We start from the raw sequence: 16,515 nt of genomic DNA, 5'->3' as shown, positions 1-16,515 counted from the left end.
CATGTTGACTTTTAAGCTTATATTTAGTGTCCAACAGCAGATATTTAAGCTATTAATTGATTAAAGATCTATGCTCTCATTCCTGCATAATAATCCAGGAACTTTGCTGCCTACCATAGGTTCAGCGGCGCAATGATGCTTTACGCAGCGGCTGAAAATAATCCCCAGCACACTCTCTATGCAAGCAGGTTGTCACGTTGGTTATGTTGACAGGGTATCCGCAGGGTCTTGAAAAGTCTTAAAAGGTGATAAATCAATTTTGGGAAAATTAAGACCCTTATAAAGTATTAAAAAGTCTTATCACGGCTTTATAAAGTCTTAAATTTTGAAAGTATTTTGTTCGACCTTTGTCAAAAGAGTTTGACTCCAAAAAGTATTTATGAATATATTTATTTTCATCACCATAAATATTAAAAAACAACGGGGCGCTCAGTCTGAGATCGGCTCGGAGCGCGCGCAGCGCCAGGGATGGACATTAGCACCGCCACCAGCCAGACGCGGCTGATTTTGAGTTGTGGCGGGTAAACTCACTTCACCTACCGAGCTGTTTCACCTCTTTGTAAACTTTGTTCAATGCATCCGAGTGCTGCCGTATGTGCGCATATAACCAGTCGTTTTCTCCGTCATCACTCGCGTGAAGACTCGCTGTGAGACTCGCCTCGTCTCACAGCGCGCAAATATTGAGTTCTCTTTCAAGTCTTGCGCTTAAACGGACAAACTCACACAAGAAGTGTCAACATGTCCATCTTGATGAGTATCCTAGCAGACATAGTCTGAATATGCCTTTAGTGAACTGTATAGTATGCACAGTCGAGAAAGACGAGCATATCCCTGCATCAGGTCTTAAAGGCGCAGTAGCCTTTACTGCTGCCTGAGGGATGTTCTTAGATTTAGTTTGACATTAAACACTGCTCTTGATTGAATAGCTTTTGTAAATTTAATAAGGATTAATCTTTCATTTAAACAGTTAAATATGCAGTTATTTTACATTGATTATTTTATTCAATTTCTGTACCTTTCTGCAGGCCAGTAGGCCTGTGCATTATTATTTAATGAACACATGAGTGAGGTCGAGTCAAACATTCTAGTTTTAATTTTATTTTTCGGTTTTCGGCTTTGGTTTCTTCTTTTTTGGTTTCGGCCAAAAATTTTGATTTCGGTGCATCCCATTCTGACAATGTTCTGCTCAGTATGTCGTCAACACGCTTCAAAGATGCCAGAACGAATAGTTTCATTCTTGGGACTAAAAACCATAAAACTGGAAGCCATAAAAGTCCACAAATCATCGTGAAAATGTCAGTATTTCATTGAGACTTGAGAGATTAAATAAACTGCTTAAGTATTGTAGAGCTTGTAGTATTAATTTTCACATGCAGTTACACATTGTCAGTTAAAAACAAAAAAGTGGCTGGTAAAAACATTGAGTGGTAGACTTTGAAAAAAGTAAATTTCCATCCCTGGCGAGCGCCGTCTACGGGTGACGTCATGTATTTTGAGAAATGCGCATTTAGGTAATGTGTCGCCCTCCATACGTCGCGAAACAGATATGCAATATAAACCATACAAAATTGGCCTACGATAGAGATTTTAAGTCTACATTCGACTACAACTGTTTATTAAAGGTTTGTTGCCGATTAGAACTTGAAGTGCGATGAGGTCTTAAAATATTTTGAGAAGGTCTTTAAAAAGTCTTAAAAAGGTATTGAAATTAACTTCAGGATTCCTGCATATACCCTGGTTGACGAAAGTTAGCCTTTTTCCAGGAGCTGCGTGATATAATTGCGCTGCTGCACACATGGTACGGCAGCAAAGTTCCCTGATTTATTACGCGGGAATGAGACTATAGTTCCTAGCCATATTGGTCTAGAAAATCACAACTTTTCATTTTCTGTCGATCTTAATACACGATGTAACTATACACATCACAACATGTTAATAGGAAAATATTGGCATTATTTTGTCACTTATTGAGCAGTAGACTAGATGGAACCGTTTGTGTGCGTCAGACAGGTTTACGGGATGCACAGAGATAAAAATGTTCTGTATAAACTTATTAAACTCTGAGGGATACAGTGATTAAGCTAAAGACCCAAAAAGTCAACAGGTTCCTTCATTTAAACATTAAAGCTCATTGCAGCTCAGTGCAGCATGTTGTCAAAAAGTGCATGACACAAAAAGTTTAATTTCATGATTAAATGTTAAATTAATATTTTATGTCTTCATTTGATTACCTGAAATTCATATATATATATATGTATAGTTGTTTTTGTGAAGTTTATTAAAGGGGTACTTCAGCGCTGGGAAGATGAATCTGTATTTAAACTGGGTCATTAATGTAGTAGAAATGTAAAATAATTTTTAATTTAGTGCTTTCTAGACTGAGAAAAGACAGAAAATGTATTTTTGTCTCATTAGGATGAAAGACTACAATTCCCAGAATGCTTTGCTGCCCTACGAGGCCATTCCCAAAGCCACCGCTACTGGATTACTGGATCACTTTCACTTTCCCACCCCGCATTCATCTTCATAAAATCAGTTCAGTTAGAGAACAGACACTACAATTCAAAACTGAACGTGTGTGTTCAATGTGATTTAGCCGCTGAGGGAGTGTCACACAGCACAAACTGCAGGAATCAGATTACATACATTCGTGATGATCTCGTGATGAGAGCTGAGGTAAACGTGACTGCACATAGATTCACAGCGCATGTTCAGTCTGGAGCATTTTCAGTTCATGCCTTTGAAAGCTTAACTTTCATAGGAATTAGTTTGAGAAGTTGAAAGACTCACTTTGCTCCTCCAGCCGCACCGTTTAAACATGAATGCCTGTAGCTGAGCTGAGCTGTGAGTGTGATCTGAAAAAAATAGAACAGAATTGAATGGGGGGAAAACATTACATAGGGCCCTAGATAAGTATTTTTTGGTAAACTTTTAATAAATTTGTGTTAAATTGTATAGATTTCATTATTTTATTTAATTAGGCATGCTTTTTGATTACTAAAAATTTAATTGAACCATTAAAATGGAGTCCAACATTTTTTAATGATCCAGAAAGCATTATTTACCCATATTTTCTTCATATTTTCTTCATCATTGTTGATAGCAAGTGTTTCCTTCATAATGTTACTACTTCATGTAACTTGAGCATTCATACTGGAGTGAAGCCGTTCTCATCATGTGATCGGGAAAACATTTGATAGGGTGTGGTAGTGAGCCGTTGGAAGAGCCAACGTGCGTCATGATGGCCCACAACGTTCAATAGGAAAATTCAACTGCAGTAGCCACTGTTCAGCCTTAAGAGGGCAGCACTAAAACGTTATATATTCTACCATATATTGTAGAATTATAACACTTTATACCCAAATGTCAAAACATTTACTCAAATCAATGAACCAGTCTTGCAGATCATTAACAAAAAAAAGTTGTTCTAGTGTTTAGTTACCTTTTAACATTTGATTTGTGCTTCAGGCCAGTTCTGAATGTTGTGTTGTTCTTTAGGTATCAAATGGTCTGAAGAAGCCATGGGAAGCTGTTTTAGCTGTCCAGATAAAGAATCAATCCCTGACAATCACCAGAGTAAATTTAAGGTCAGTTTTTTTCAGCATGCATGGATCATGATGCTCTTGTTTGTGGTGGGTTGGCCTTGTTTGAGGAGTCCAGTCGGTTTGTGTTGAGTTTGGTTTGTTTCGATGTGTTCAGGTGGTGAATGTGGATGATGACGGGAATGAGCTGGGAGCAGGAATCATGGAGCTGACGGAGGATGAGCTGGTCCTACGCACACGGAAATGTGATGCTGTCAAATGGCCTTACCTCTGTCTGCGTCGCTATGGCTACGATTCAAATCTCTTCTCATTTGAGAGTGGCCGTCGTTGCCAGACAGGTCAAGGTAAAGCTAAAATCTCCCATACCGTACACTCTGGCACATCACACTTAAAGGTGGGGTAAGTGCTTTCTGGGAACCGATGTAGATATTTGAAATCACCAAAACAAACTCGCCCCCTATTTTAATACACATACGTAACCCAGGCAACGACTACGGCCGAATCTGCTGTGCCAGCCGGCCGAGGGTATGATGTCATCAATAAGTGAAAGCAATGTGTGTTACTATGGTAATCCAGGTCGAAAGTTCAATGAAAAAGTCATCCCTTCCATCCCAAAAACACAAACACAGTTCTCATGAACAACTTGATAGCACGAGCATGAACATGCATGATTAGAGGGTTATATTGATCGCTAAAATATATATATTATCATTATTATATGCGGACAGATTTTGTGAGCTGACGCTTGAAACAGACAGTGAGCATCCTCGCGCGGCTCCCGATCTGCCCTAATGCGACTTATGGTCCAGTGCGACTTATATATGTTTTTTTTCTTCTTCATGACGCATTTTTTGACTGATGCGACTTATACTCTGGAGCGACTTATAGTCCGGAAAATACGGTAATAAAGTAATCAAATGTAAAATAACAGCATATTTCACTGTTTAAATTAAAGATTAATACTTTTTAAACTTACAAAAGCTATTCAATCAAGAGCAGTGAGTGATGTCCTTATCTTATGTTTGACATGAAAACGTCGACTGTATAAACTTCTCTTAAGGCATATTCAGGCTATGTCTGCTTGGATACTCATCAAGATGGACATGCCAACATACTACTTGTGTGAGTTTGTCCGTTTAAGCACAAGACTTGAAAGAGAACTCAATATTTGTGCGCTGTGAAACGAGTGCACGCTTTGGGTTGAGTGCGCGAGCTCATTCGCATCTTCTGGCTCTACACACAGTGTTGATGGAGAAATGACTGGCCATATTTGGACATACGGCAGAACTCGCATATATTGAACAAAGTTTACAAAGAGAGACCGTTTTGCCCGTTTTTCTTTTATTATCGCTGCTGTTTTAGTGTATCACTGAGGAGCCAGTAACGTTACGTGTATCCATCGACAGAAACATAAACAAAGCATTATTTTCAAGTTACAACCCATATTATAGATGCGTGATCCGATGTGAGATGAACCACATACGTCCACACCGCCGATATGTTGCTTTAGACAAGGCCTGCATCTCAGTCAGATCCCTAGTTCAGTTGTCAGGGCACTGATCAGGACATAAATCAATGGGCTGACTCCCTTATCAGTGCCCTGACAACTGAACTAGTGATCTGAATGAGACGCACCCAAGCACGTGCAGGTCGCGGTTTCTGTTTGCGTCATCACAACATTTCGGCCGTATTGTTTCGGTGATAAAAGTCTTTCGGACTAAAACCAAAAATGCGCTTTTGGGCCATTTTTGGCTGAAAATTCTCGGTGGTTGAAAATTCGGTGCATCCCTAATGTGCACTGAGCGCTGTCGTCTCCCCGTCATTAGTAGACACGCCCCTTACTGCTGATTGGCTTTGAGCTCGTTTTGATACTTGGCCTGAAACACTTTTACTAAAGAATTTTTGAAATGACCTTTACCCCACCTTTAAATGTAATTACAAGCTGATAAGAGATGCATAGTGTGAGACTATTGGTACAGACGTTTCAGCCATTTGAAGGCATCCCAGATGAGGTCTGTTTGCACGGTTATTAATATACGACTGTTAACATTTGAACCCATGCTTTCAAAAGGATGAGCTCGAGAGCGTTTGCATGCTTGATCAGGTAAGATGTGCGCCCAACATTTGGATTCAACACTGCAGCCTCTTGCAGGATTAGCAAATGTTGGCTTTCCTGATAAGTATCAGAATAATGCCACGTTTTGTGTTGTGTTTGTCCATCGTATGGTGTATTAGAGCTGCATGATCACTGATCTATATAGAGAACTGAATTGCTCATGACGTCAAAAAAAGTGTAGCCACAGCGCCGCCATATTGGTATTCCTTTGTAAACTCACACGTTCTGCTGAATTAATAGGAAATTATATGATTTTACTGAGAAAACATTGCCGAAGTGACACCGTTTTTATATCTGAAGGGTCTCTGTACTTTCTTACAATGCAAATGTATTTGTATAAATAATCTGTATTTAAACTGGGTCATTAATGTAGTAGAAATGTGAAATTATTTTTGAATTTGGTGCTTTCTAGACTGAGAAAAGACAGAAAATGTATTTTTGTCTCATGGGGATGAAAGACTACAATTCCCAGAATGCTTCACTGCCCTGTGAGGCCATTCCCAACGCCACCGCTACTGGATTACTGTAGCTGTGTCTCATTTCAGAAGGCTGCGTCCTCCGGAGGTCGCATTTGAAGGGTGCATACGTCAAATGCGACCTTCGAATGCGTCCTTCTTTCAGAGGATTTCGGAGTGTGCATGAGGTGTAGCCTTCGCGGCTGGAGATAACCCATAATTCTTTGCGTCGCCAAGAATTAACGGTTAACAACCGTCATAAATATTTGTTTATATTATATGAAAAACGGCACCACCAGCAGATATACATGCGAGCGTAGGTGTGGTGTTTAAAATGTAAGTTTAAGCTTGTTTTTATTTTTAAGCTCTATTACCTCAAACAGATGATTGTGGTTAACAGGATTACAACGCGTTAGTGCTTTTTAAACGTTTAGAACAGTACATTGCTGTCGACAAGAAACATTTCATAGTCATTTTCAAGTTATAAATAATTTTCATTAATATAACTGCCGTGAGAGCGCAATGAGGCTGAACTTCTTGGGATAGCAACGTGATACTTCCTGCCTGTGTGTCCTACGCAGGACGTCTTGTTTAATTCTGATTGAGGACACTCCGTACTGCATCCTACACAGGACATGTCCTCCAGAGGACGCAGCCTTCGACATTTAACAAAATGAGACACAGCTTGTGACTGAGTTAGAGAACAGACACTACAATTAAATACTGAACGTGTGTGTTCAATATAACTATCGAGTTGCCGTGTGAGTCTCACAGCACTAACTCAGATTAGGAGTCAGATTACATTTAACGTCATAAATGAGCTGATGAGCTCTCGTGATGAGAGCTGAGGTAATCGCGACCACACTCGCGGCATACATTCACAACGTGTGTTCAGTCTGGCACGTTTCAGTTCATGCCTTTGGAAGCTTAACTTTCATAGAAATTAATTTGAGAAGTTAAAACACTTACATTGCTCAGCATCCGTTTTAATGAGTGCCTGTAGCTGCGAGGTGTGCTGTGAGTGTGATCGCCATCTCTCATGGGCGGGTGTAAAACATGCGGAAATGTCTCCCTCTGCTGGCTGTAGTCTTTAGCCTCTGGACAAACATTCCAAAGATGACGCAAATATCGTCAATTTGCGTCACGGGAGGATTTTTCCCAGAAATAAAATGCATAAATCTCTTGTCTCAGGGGGATATGAGGGGGGAATCACAATCATTTGATTATACTCCAGGGTTTCTACTGATACAAAGCCATATGCTAATCGCTGAAGTAACCCTTTAATGATTTAAACCAGCGTTTCTCAAAGTGTGGGGCGCGCCCCACTGGTGGGGAATAGAGACATGACAAGTGGGGCGCGACAAACAGGAGGAAATGTGTTAATTTTTTGTGCCCATCTCTATTAACCTTTTGAGCGGTCCCACATGGGATTTTTATGTCTATGCCCCTGAGAGTACGGACCCACATAAGGGATTTAGAATGTTCAATGACGTGACATCACTGCCAGAATTAAACGGTGGGACGCGCTTCGGCTGGCACTGAGCCAGATGCGGACGCGCTCAGCTCATACATCATGCAGTTTTCAACCACTTATTTTAGGTTTAATTTAATAGGTAACATTTAAATACACAAGTACAAGTAAAACAATACATTTAATGTTAGAGTTTGTAATACACACTAGTGGCTATGGAAGCAGCAATAACAATCCATTCAAATATAATTGGCTGACATGTTTTATTCATATCAGATACACATAGTGTAAGTAACTATAAAGTTTGCTCGATTCTTCTCCCAGTTCACCGGTCACTTATTCCAGGAGATGCTGATGAATATATGTGCTGTAAATCCAATTGACAGGACTCTGAACTGCAGTGCATTTGTTCAAACGGTTCAATAACGTAATAAAAGCGATACATCTGTCATACAGCGTTTTTTTGGTTGTGGTGAGTCACGTGATAAACATGACGCATTGCCATAGAAACATTAAGGTGAAACGTTTTAAAATAACGTTGCCTTAAAATAAAACTCACACTCTAGTCAGCTGACACTTTTAGTCAGCTAAAATATTTTGACTGTACGCATGAAAGGTTTAAATGTGATGTTAATAAAATAAATGTTAACAGGCAAACTTAAAAGCCTAGATAATTACCATTTTGTTGGGGTGATTGGGGACAGGTGGGGCTCGGAGCCCTTCCCTACCTCCAAAGTGGGGAATGGCAGAAAAAGTTTGAGAGACACTGATTTAAACGATGGTTAAATTAAGAATTCATTCAACAACATAGTCTACATAACACATATATGGAAACTGTAATTCTAGTAAAACGGCATAGAATTTGCACCTTCTTTAAGAGTGTGATATAGATGTTGCTCAATCAGAAAATAAAATACACACATAACTTATTCAGACAAATAACGCTGACTGATTCATTTCCGATATGATGCGTGATAAACTGAATTTTAAAGTGCCCCTATTATGGATTTTGGAAAGTGACCTTTCATGTAGTGTGCAACATAGCTCTAAGTGAATGAAAACATCCTGCAAAGTTTTAAATCTGATAGTGCATCGTATATAAAGTTATTGCCTCAAAAGTAAGAGTCGACTGTAAATCAATTAAACTAATCGTTAAAAAAATATATCCAATGCTGTTTCATTGTGACGTCAAGGCGAAACATTAGCATATTGCCTGCATTTTCATCCTTGCTTGCCACATTTAGGTGCACGTTTGGGAACTGTATCTAAATGCCGATTCATTTGTCTGTGATGAGTTGCACTTTAACACAATATAGTAAGATATGCTTGTATTCATATTTTTTGTACTGGCTATTCAAATACATTTCTGCAGCTAAACACAGATTTATTTTAATGTTTAATATTTCCTCCGTAATTATTTACATTAAGAAATATATTTTTTGTGTTTGGCCAGTTAGCAGGTAGACAGTAGACACACCCACATCAACAATTTCAATATATGACTTTTATCCTCTCCGAAAAGACCATAAACATGTCTGGTGTAACTATTCATTTACATATATTGTAAAATTAGCCCTGTGAGAGGCATTTCAAATCGTGTGAATTTTAGATGAATGTTTGGGCTGTATGTCAATGATGTCCTCTGTCAGTAGGGAATAGTAATATGGCCGCTTGAACTCTTCCGGTGGCTTCACCGCCTGATGGCAGTTTAGAGCGCAATGAGCAATCAGTCATTATATAGATCAGTGTGCACAATTCATTCTGGATAAATTGAGACTTACCCGAGATGTTCTCCTACGATTCCTAACAAATAACTAAACCATCCTAATTTACTAGAGGTTTTGAGACAAAATGTTAATTGCTACAGTCTATTTAAAATGTTAAATCCGATTTGTTAAACAAAGAAAAACCTATAAAGTCATGAATGATTCAAAGACTCGCTCATAAATACTTCACTTGTTTAAATACAAAAGTCTGAAGCCGTTTCATACCTATACACAGGGTTCCCGCTCATTGTGGAAAACCTGGACAATTGTTGACTAATTTGACTTGGAAAAAGGGGTGTGCGATATTGACAAAAAAAATTATATACATTTTTCCTGGGATTTTCTTGATAAAGATAATTAGACGATATTTTGCAGAGTGTGTTATTGTGCTGGTGATCAGCTGACTCCTAAATGTTTTGATATTCTTCATATTCTTTGTGGTGGTCAGTTCACAGCAGTGACAGAAATCATCTTTTACAAACAAAATTAAATGTATTTTTTTCTATTATGAGCATTTTTACACACACACACACACACACACACACACACACACACACACACACACACACACACACACACACACACACACACACACACACACACACACACATTAATTATACATACATACATACTCACCTAAATGATTATTTGGAACACCTGTTCAATTTCAATATACACACTGTGTAAAAATGTGTTTACACATAAATTATTATTTTCATGCAGTTAAGTAATTACACTGCAAAGTTTAGGAGAAGACTGAATTGTTTAAATGCAGGATTAAATCCAAAATTGTTTTGATTGACATGGTGATAACCAGCATGGGACGAGATGAGAAATACTGATGTCAAAATAATGTGTGCATTGTGCACAGACTACTAGACCTGTGCCATGTTCTGTAGACTAAACATTCAAAACAAACTTGGATAATTCTTTTAACTGACATTTCTCTGGGCCAATCAGAATCTTAGCTCACTTGAGTCAGAATCTTGAAGCACACTGAGCTCGAGTCGCCATTGAATGAGATGCCTGGCTATTGAGATGCCACGCGAGTCTGACGGATGGAAGTAAGCAAGCTTAGTGTTCAATTCAAGCATGGGCGTAGATTACGGGGGGGACGTGCCCTCCGCACTTTTATTTTCATGTGTATTTTCATCCCCCCGCATGTTTACTGGGTCTCACCGCTCCTATTCGACCTGCTCCGAGCGGGATTCGAACCGCCGTTACCTGCGCGAGGGCGGGCACGTTAAGCGGGACGCTAAAGACAGCTTTCTCTACCTCGATTGATTGCGCGTTTCTTGAGGTCATGGCAAGTGTATTTATACATAGAACCCAATGTGAATACATCCAGATTTAAATTTAGAGACAAAAAATAATCCATGCATGACCTGTTGTTTTATTCGTATCTAAATATGAGGAGGGCGCGCTCACAGAAAGTCCAAAAGTGGATTCGTAGAAACTTACTGTCACGCTGGAGCTGCAGCTGAAGGAAAACAATCGTTATGAGTGATGAAACGTGACGACGACAATCAGACGATTGCGACAATATATATGCTTTATGTGTGTTTTTCAAGCCATCTCAATGTAGGCTATTTATTGACAATAAAGTATCATATGAATAATGCAGTGCTAACTGACAGCTTTTGAAATGTTTATCTTCTGCTCACCAAAGCTGCATTTATTTAATCAAAAATACAGTTAAAACAGTAATATTGTGAAATACCATTACAAATGAAAACAGCCTTTTCTATGTGAATATAGTAAAGTGTGATTTATTCCTGATTAAAGCTGCATTTATCATCATTACTCCACTCTTCAGTGTCCCATGATCCTTCACTAATCACTCTCATATGAGGTTTTCATAATCAAGAAACATTTTTGATTATTATCTGTGTTGAAAACAGTTGTGCTGCTTAAAAATATTGTGGAAACCATGATGCATTTTATTTTTCAGGATTCTTTGATGAGAAAGTTCAATGGACAGCATTTATTAAATAAATTATCTTTTGTAATATTACAAATATCACTTGTGATCAATTTAATGTAGCCTATGTCTGATCAACAAAAGTATTAATTTCTCTCTTTTTTCATTTTACCACAAATGTTTGAATGGTATGGTGTTTCTGCAAAAATGAAGCAGCATGATCATGAGCAACAAAACTGTTTTCAACACTGATAATAATAAATGTTTGTTGAGCATCAAATCCTAATATGAGAATGATTAGTTAGATCATTTATTAGATAAATTCAGCTTTGATCACAGAAATAAATCACACTTAACACTATATAGTCACGTAGTGAACAGATGATGTACATCCGAATAATATTTCACTGTATGCAGCATATATATATATCGGGGCAGTTCTGGATTAAGGGCTCATATTAAGTCATAGCAAATCACATTACACCTTTTAAAGTTTTAGAGAGCAATATTTAGCGTGATCCTTGTCTTTAATTAGTACAGTAAAAATAAAAATGTCCTGGAAAAAGATTGCTGAAAAAGAGTGGGAACCCTGTATACATGACAAGTTACGGCTTTCTCTGGGTCAGCAGCAATGGCAGCGCAAATTTCTTCTGGTGTGATTTTGTCACGTTTAAATAGACAGACGAATCATTATTTTATTGATGAGATCGCGTGGGTGTTTGAATCAAGATTGTGCAGCTCTAAGGTGTATGTATTAGGATATTGTTTATTGTCATTATTATATTCCACCATTTTCAACAGCTAGTGTCTTGTTTTGGGCATGTGTTACAGCAGCACAGCAAGTGTTTTTAACAGTTTGTGTTCATGATCTGCAGGGATATTTGCCTTCAAGTGTTCCCGTGCTGAAGAGATCTTCAACATGCTGCAGGACATCATGCATAATAACAGCATCAGCGTAGTAGAGGAGCCGGTGTTTGAGCCCACCCTCACACAAGCTGAACCAGACCTTCCTCTCACACCACACACACCAACCAGTATGTCTGCACTTCATTCATTCATTCATTCATTCATTCATTCATTCATTCATTCATTCATCAGCATTTATTAACAGAAACTAGGGCTGTCAAAATTAACACATTAATAACGCCTTAACTCAAATGAATTTTAACGACACTAATTTTATTAACGCGGGATTAACACAGCGCACATTTTCTGTTTGATCCGTGGCCCGTAGTTGGAGATATCAAGATCAGCCATAGATGTAAAGAATGCAGCAGCAGACATTAATAGGGAAAGAACTATAGTTAACATTACTCTGAAACAAGTGCAGTTATAGCCTACATAATAGGGCTGGGATAAACGATTATTTTTTAAACGATTAATCTAGCGATTATTTTTTCGATGCATCGATTAATCTAACGATTAATTTTCCCTGTCCGATTCGGTTACGATTCGATTCGATTCCCGATTATCTCCCCATTAATTGCCTAATAGCAATTTATACATGTTGATTTAATTATCTGAATGAAAAAACGAATTCCTTAACATTGCAATATATGTTTATTGCTCTTAAAATTCCAAAGTAAGACTATACAAGAGCAATGCATTCAATAAAACCTTGAAAACATAAAGTAGGCTACACACACACACGCACACACACACACACACACACACACAAATAAATAAGTATAAACCTACAACAAAGAAACATATTATACGATTTTTCTATGTATGCAACTCAGCCTACAGGCTATGCCCATCGATTAAATATCAACAAGTTGGTTAATCAAATCCAGGGACACACTGCAAGTGTGAGCGTCTCGGCTGCGTGGCGTGTCCGTTTTTGTTTCGGCTCCCATGTTAACAGGTTGGCGTTTGCACACTGACTGTGACGCGCGGAAAACGCGTGCATGCTGGAAATAGAAGAGCGCCTATTTTTCACGTGTGTTGGGAGCGTCTCCTCCGGGCCAAATAGATTAGGAAAAGATGTTTATATATCATTTTGACACGAATACATATTATTAAATTACATTTTCATGTTTGAAAGTCTTTAGGTTTACATAAATAGGCCTAATTGTAATAATAAAAAACGTCAATTATCGATTTTGAAATATTGCAACTGTCAATACAGAACGAGATATTCTGTAGCCTATTTTGCCGTCAATACCATAGATATGTGGCTACTCCCGACGTTGTCTTTGCTGTATCAGTAGGCTATTTATGTTTAACATTAAGAATAGGGCTTCCCTCCGCATCAATAGCAGCAGCAGCGCCGCGTCAGACACGCTTCTAGTGTGCAAAGGCAGAGAAAACGCCACGCAGCCCCGTGGCTGATCCGCAACAGAAACGCCACGCGCATCCGCGGCATGACAGTGAAAAAAGTTACATGTAGAGTGCATTATGGGCGCCAATATTCCGTTTAAAACCGGAATAGTCCTGGGATGAAACTGCTCACTGTCACATCAGCGCGATTAGACATTGAACATTTTAAATTTAAAACAGCTTATTATGTAGGTAACGTAGCCAATGTGTCCGATGCTTTCACTTGATGCAAACGTTTGTTTTTGTGATTAAAATACATCAAATATTACCAAAACATCTGTCTTCCTGTGTGCAGAAATTTGTTTATGTAGCCGTGACAACAAAACGCGTGCGCGCATGCCTGTGATGCTCCGTGCGCGCCGCGCGCCAACCCGCAAGCCTTGCACTTCTGAAAGTCTGAGGAGCCACTCGTGTTGCTACCATAGATATACATAATATATAATATACTTAATTACATAATATACTTTATTATGTACATCTATGGTTGCTACTACTCTCCGGCGCCGCCATCTTTATTTTGAGTCTGACGAATCGACGCGCATATTTTGCGTCAACGTATTTTTTGCGTCGACGTCATCGATGACGTCGACGCGTTGTCCCAGCCCTACTACATAAGCTACCATATTTGTTAAACTTAACTATCTGGTAAACTTTTATTTGACTCCAGGTCGAAATAAGTGTGTTTTTTCACCGAGCACATTCTCTGCAGTCCGAGTTTGAGTGTGATGCACTAAAGCTCACTCTCACTCATATCTGAGGTCGATCATTAACACCATCACCACTTACAGTACATGTGTTTTATTGAACTAAATTCAATTTAGACATTACAATCAGTTAAAACGAATACTGGCAGTTCAATAGTGAACGCGCCTCTCTTAAAGGGGCCACACTATAGTCCAGCTCTTAAAGGGGCAGCACTATATTCCAGCTCTTAAAGGGGCAGCACTATATTCCAGCTCTTAAAGGGGCAGCACTATATTCCAGCTCTTAAAGGGGCAGCACTATATTCCAGCTCTTTAAGGGGCCACACTATATTCCAGCTCTTAAAGGGGCCACACTATATTCCAGCTCTTAATGGGGCAGCACTATATTCCAGCTCTTAAAGGGGCCGCACTATATTCCAGCTCTTAAAGGGGCAGCACTATATCCCAGCTCTTAAAGGGGCCTCACTATATTCCAGCTCTTAAAGGGGCAGCACTATATTCCAGCTCTTAAAGGGGCCGCACTAAATTCCAGCTCTTAAAGGGGCTGCACTATATTCCAGCTCTTATAGGGGCCGCACTATATTCCAGCTCTTAAAGGGGCTGCACTATATTCCAGCTCTTAAAGGGGCTGCACTATATTCCAGCTCTTAAAGGGGCTGCACTATATTCCAGCTCTTATAGGGGCTGCACTATATTCCAGCTCTTAAAGGGGCCACACTATATTGCAGCTCTTAAAGGGGCCGCACTATATTCCAGCTCTTAAAGGGGCCGCACTATAGTCCAGCTCTTAAAGGGGCTGCACTATATTCCAGCTCTTAAAGGGACCGCACTATATTCCAGCTCTTAAAGGGGCCGCACTATATTCCAGCTCTTAAAGGGTCCGCACTATATTGCAGCTCTTAAAGGGGCCGCACTATATTCCAGCTCCTAAAGGGGCCTCACTATATTCCAGCTCTTAAAGGGGCAGCACTATATTCCAGCTCTTAAAGGGGCTGCACTATATTCCAGCTCTTAAAGGGGCAGCACTATATTCCAGCTCTTAAAGGGGCTGCACTATATTCCAGCTCTTAAAGGGGCTGCACTATATTCCAGCTCTTAAAGGGGCAGCACTATATTCCAGCTCTTAAAGGGGCAGCACTATATTCCAGCTCTTAAAGGGGCAGCACTATATTCCAGCTCTTAAAGGGGCAGCACTATATTCCAGCTCTTAAAGGGGCTACACTATATTCCAGCTCTTAAAGGGGCAGCACTATATTCCAGCTCTTAAAGGGGCAGCACTATATTTCAGCTCTTAAAGGGGCTGCACTATATTCCAGCTCTTAAAGGGGCAGCACTATATTCCAGCTCTTAAAGGGGCTGCACTGTATTCCAGCTCTTAAAGGGGCCGCACTATATTCCAGCTCTTAAAGGGGCCGCACTATATTCCAGCTCTTAAAGGGTCCGCACTATATTGCAGCTCTTAAAGGGGCCGCACTATATTCCAGCTCCTAAAGGGGCCTCACTATATTCCAGCTCTTAAAGGGGCAGCACTATATTCCAGCTCTTAAAGGGGCAGCACTATATTCCAGCTCTTAAAGGGGCCTCACTATATTCCAGCTCTTAAAGGGGCAGCACTATATTCCAGCTCTTAAAGGGGCCTCACTATATTCCAGCTCTTAAAGGGGCCGCACTATATTCCAGCTCTTAAAGGGGCCGCACTGTATTCCAGCTCTTAAAGGGGCAGCACTATATTCCTACTGTTGGAATATGGACCTCCTCCAGGTATGGTGTGGTACTGGTGCGCTCTCAGGTCCGCATGACAGCTTTCACATTACCAGTTTTTCATACAAACTGTTCCCTGTACTGAATTAAACTGCCAGTGTAAAAACACTAATTTTATTCATATTCTTAAAAGGAGAGAAGTCACTGCTTATTCTGAATTTTTAAGCTTAGGGTTAAGAGACATGAACAAGTTGTTTGAAAAACATCTGTGACCTTTGATACATGTCTAGTCTTCATGCTCTGAGTATGGTTTCACTAATAATAAATGTACATTTGCATAAAGAATGCGTATTTGTCCACACCCATGTTGATTAGAGTTTTAAAAACTTGAAACATATTAATTTAAGGTACATTTAGAACTGATACTAATGTGCGATTAATCACAATTAAATATTTGAATCAATTGACAGCCCAAACAGAAACATCCTCCACCTAACCAGAGTTGGATAAAACACTC

At 39.4% G+C, this 16,515-nt stretch overlaps 1 protein-coding gene across 2 annotated transcripts in view; it reads left to right on the top strand.

Moving 5' to 3' along the window:
* The window catches only part of frs2b (fibroblast growth factor receptor substrate 2b), a 45,038-nt gene that overhangs the window by 17,052 nt on the left and 11,471 nt on the right, over positions 1–16,515 (top strand). Inside the window, exons 1-4 of one of the 2 annotated variants that reach the window (XM_067436019.1) lie at positions 2,445–2,676; positions 3,499–3,587; positions 3,700–3,886; positions 12,147–12,305. In XM_067436019.1, coding sequence (XP_067292120.1) covers positions 3,522–3,587; positions 3,700–3,886; positions 12,147–12,305 — 412 coding nt within the window. In that variant the 5' untranslated portion in view covers positions 2,445–2,676; positions 3,499–3,521. Of the gene's footprint in view, positions 1–2,444; positions 2,677–3,498; positions 3,588–3,699; positions 3,887–12,146; positions 12,306–16,515 lie in introns of those variants that run through there. The other variant, XM_067436018.1, reaches the window with a different exon arrangement.

Source organism: Pseudorasbora parva, chromosome 25 (genome assembly GCF_024679245.1).
Source record: "Pseudorasbora parva isolate DD20220531a chromosome 25, ASM2467924v1, whole genome shotgun sequence".
NCBI classification, from domain to species: Eukaryota; Metazoa; Chordata; class Actinopteri; order Cypriniformes; family Gobionidae; genus Pseudorasbora; species Pseudorasbora parva.
Note: the sequence above shows the minus strand (reverse complement) of the source record. Positions and strands in the feature narration are given on the sequence as shown.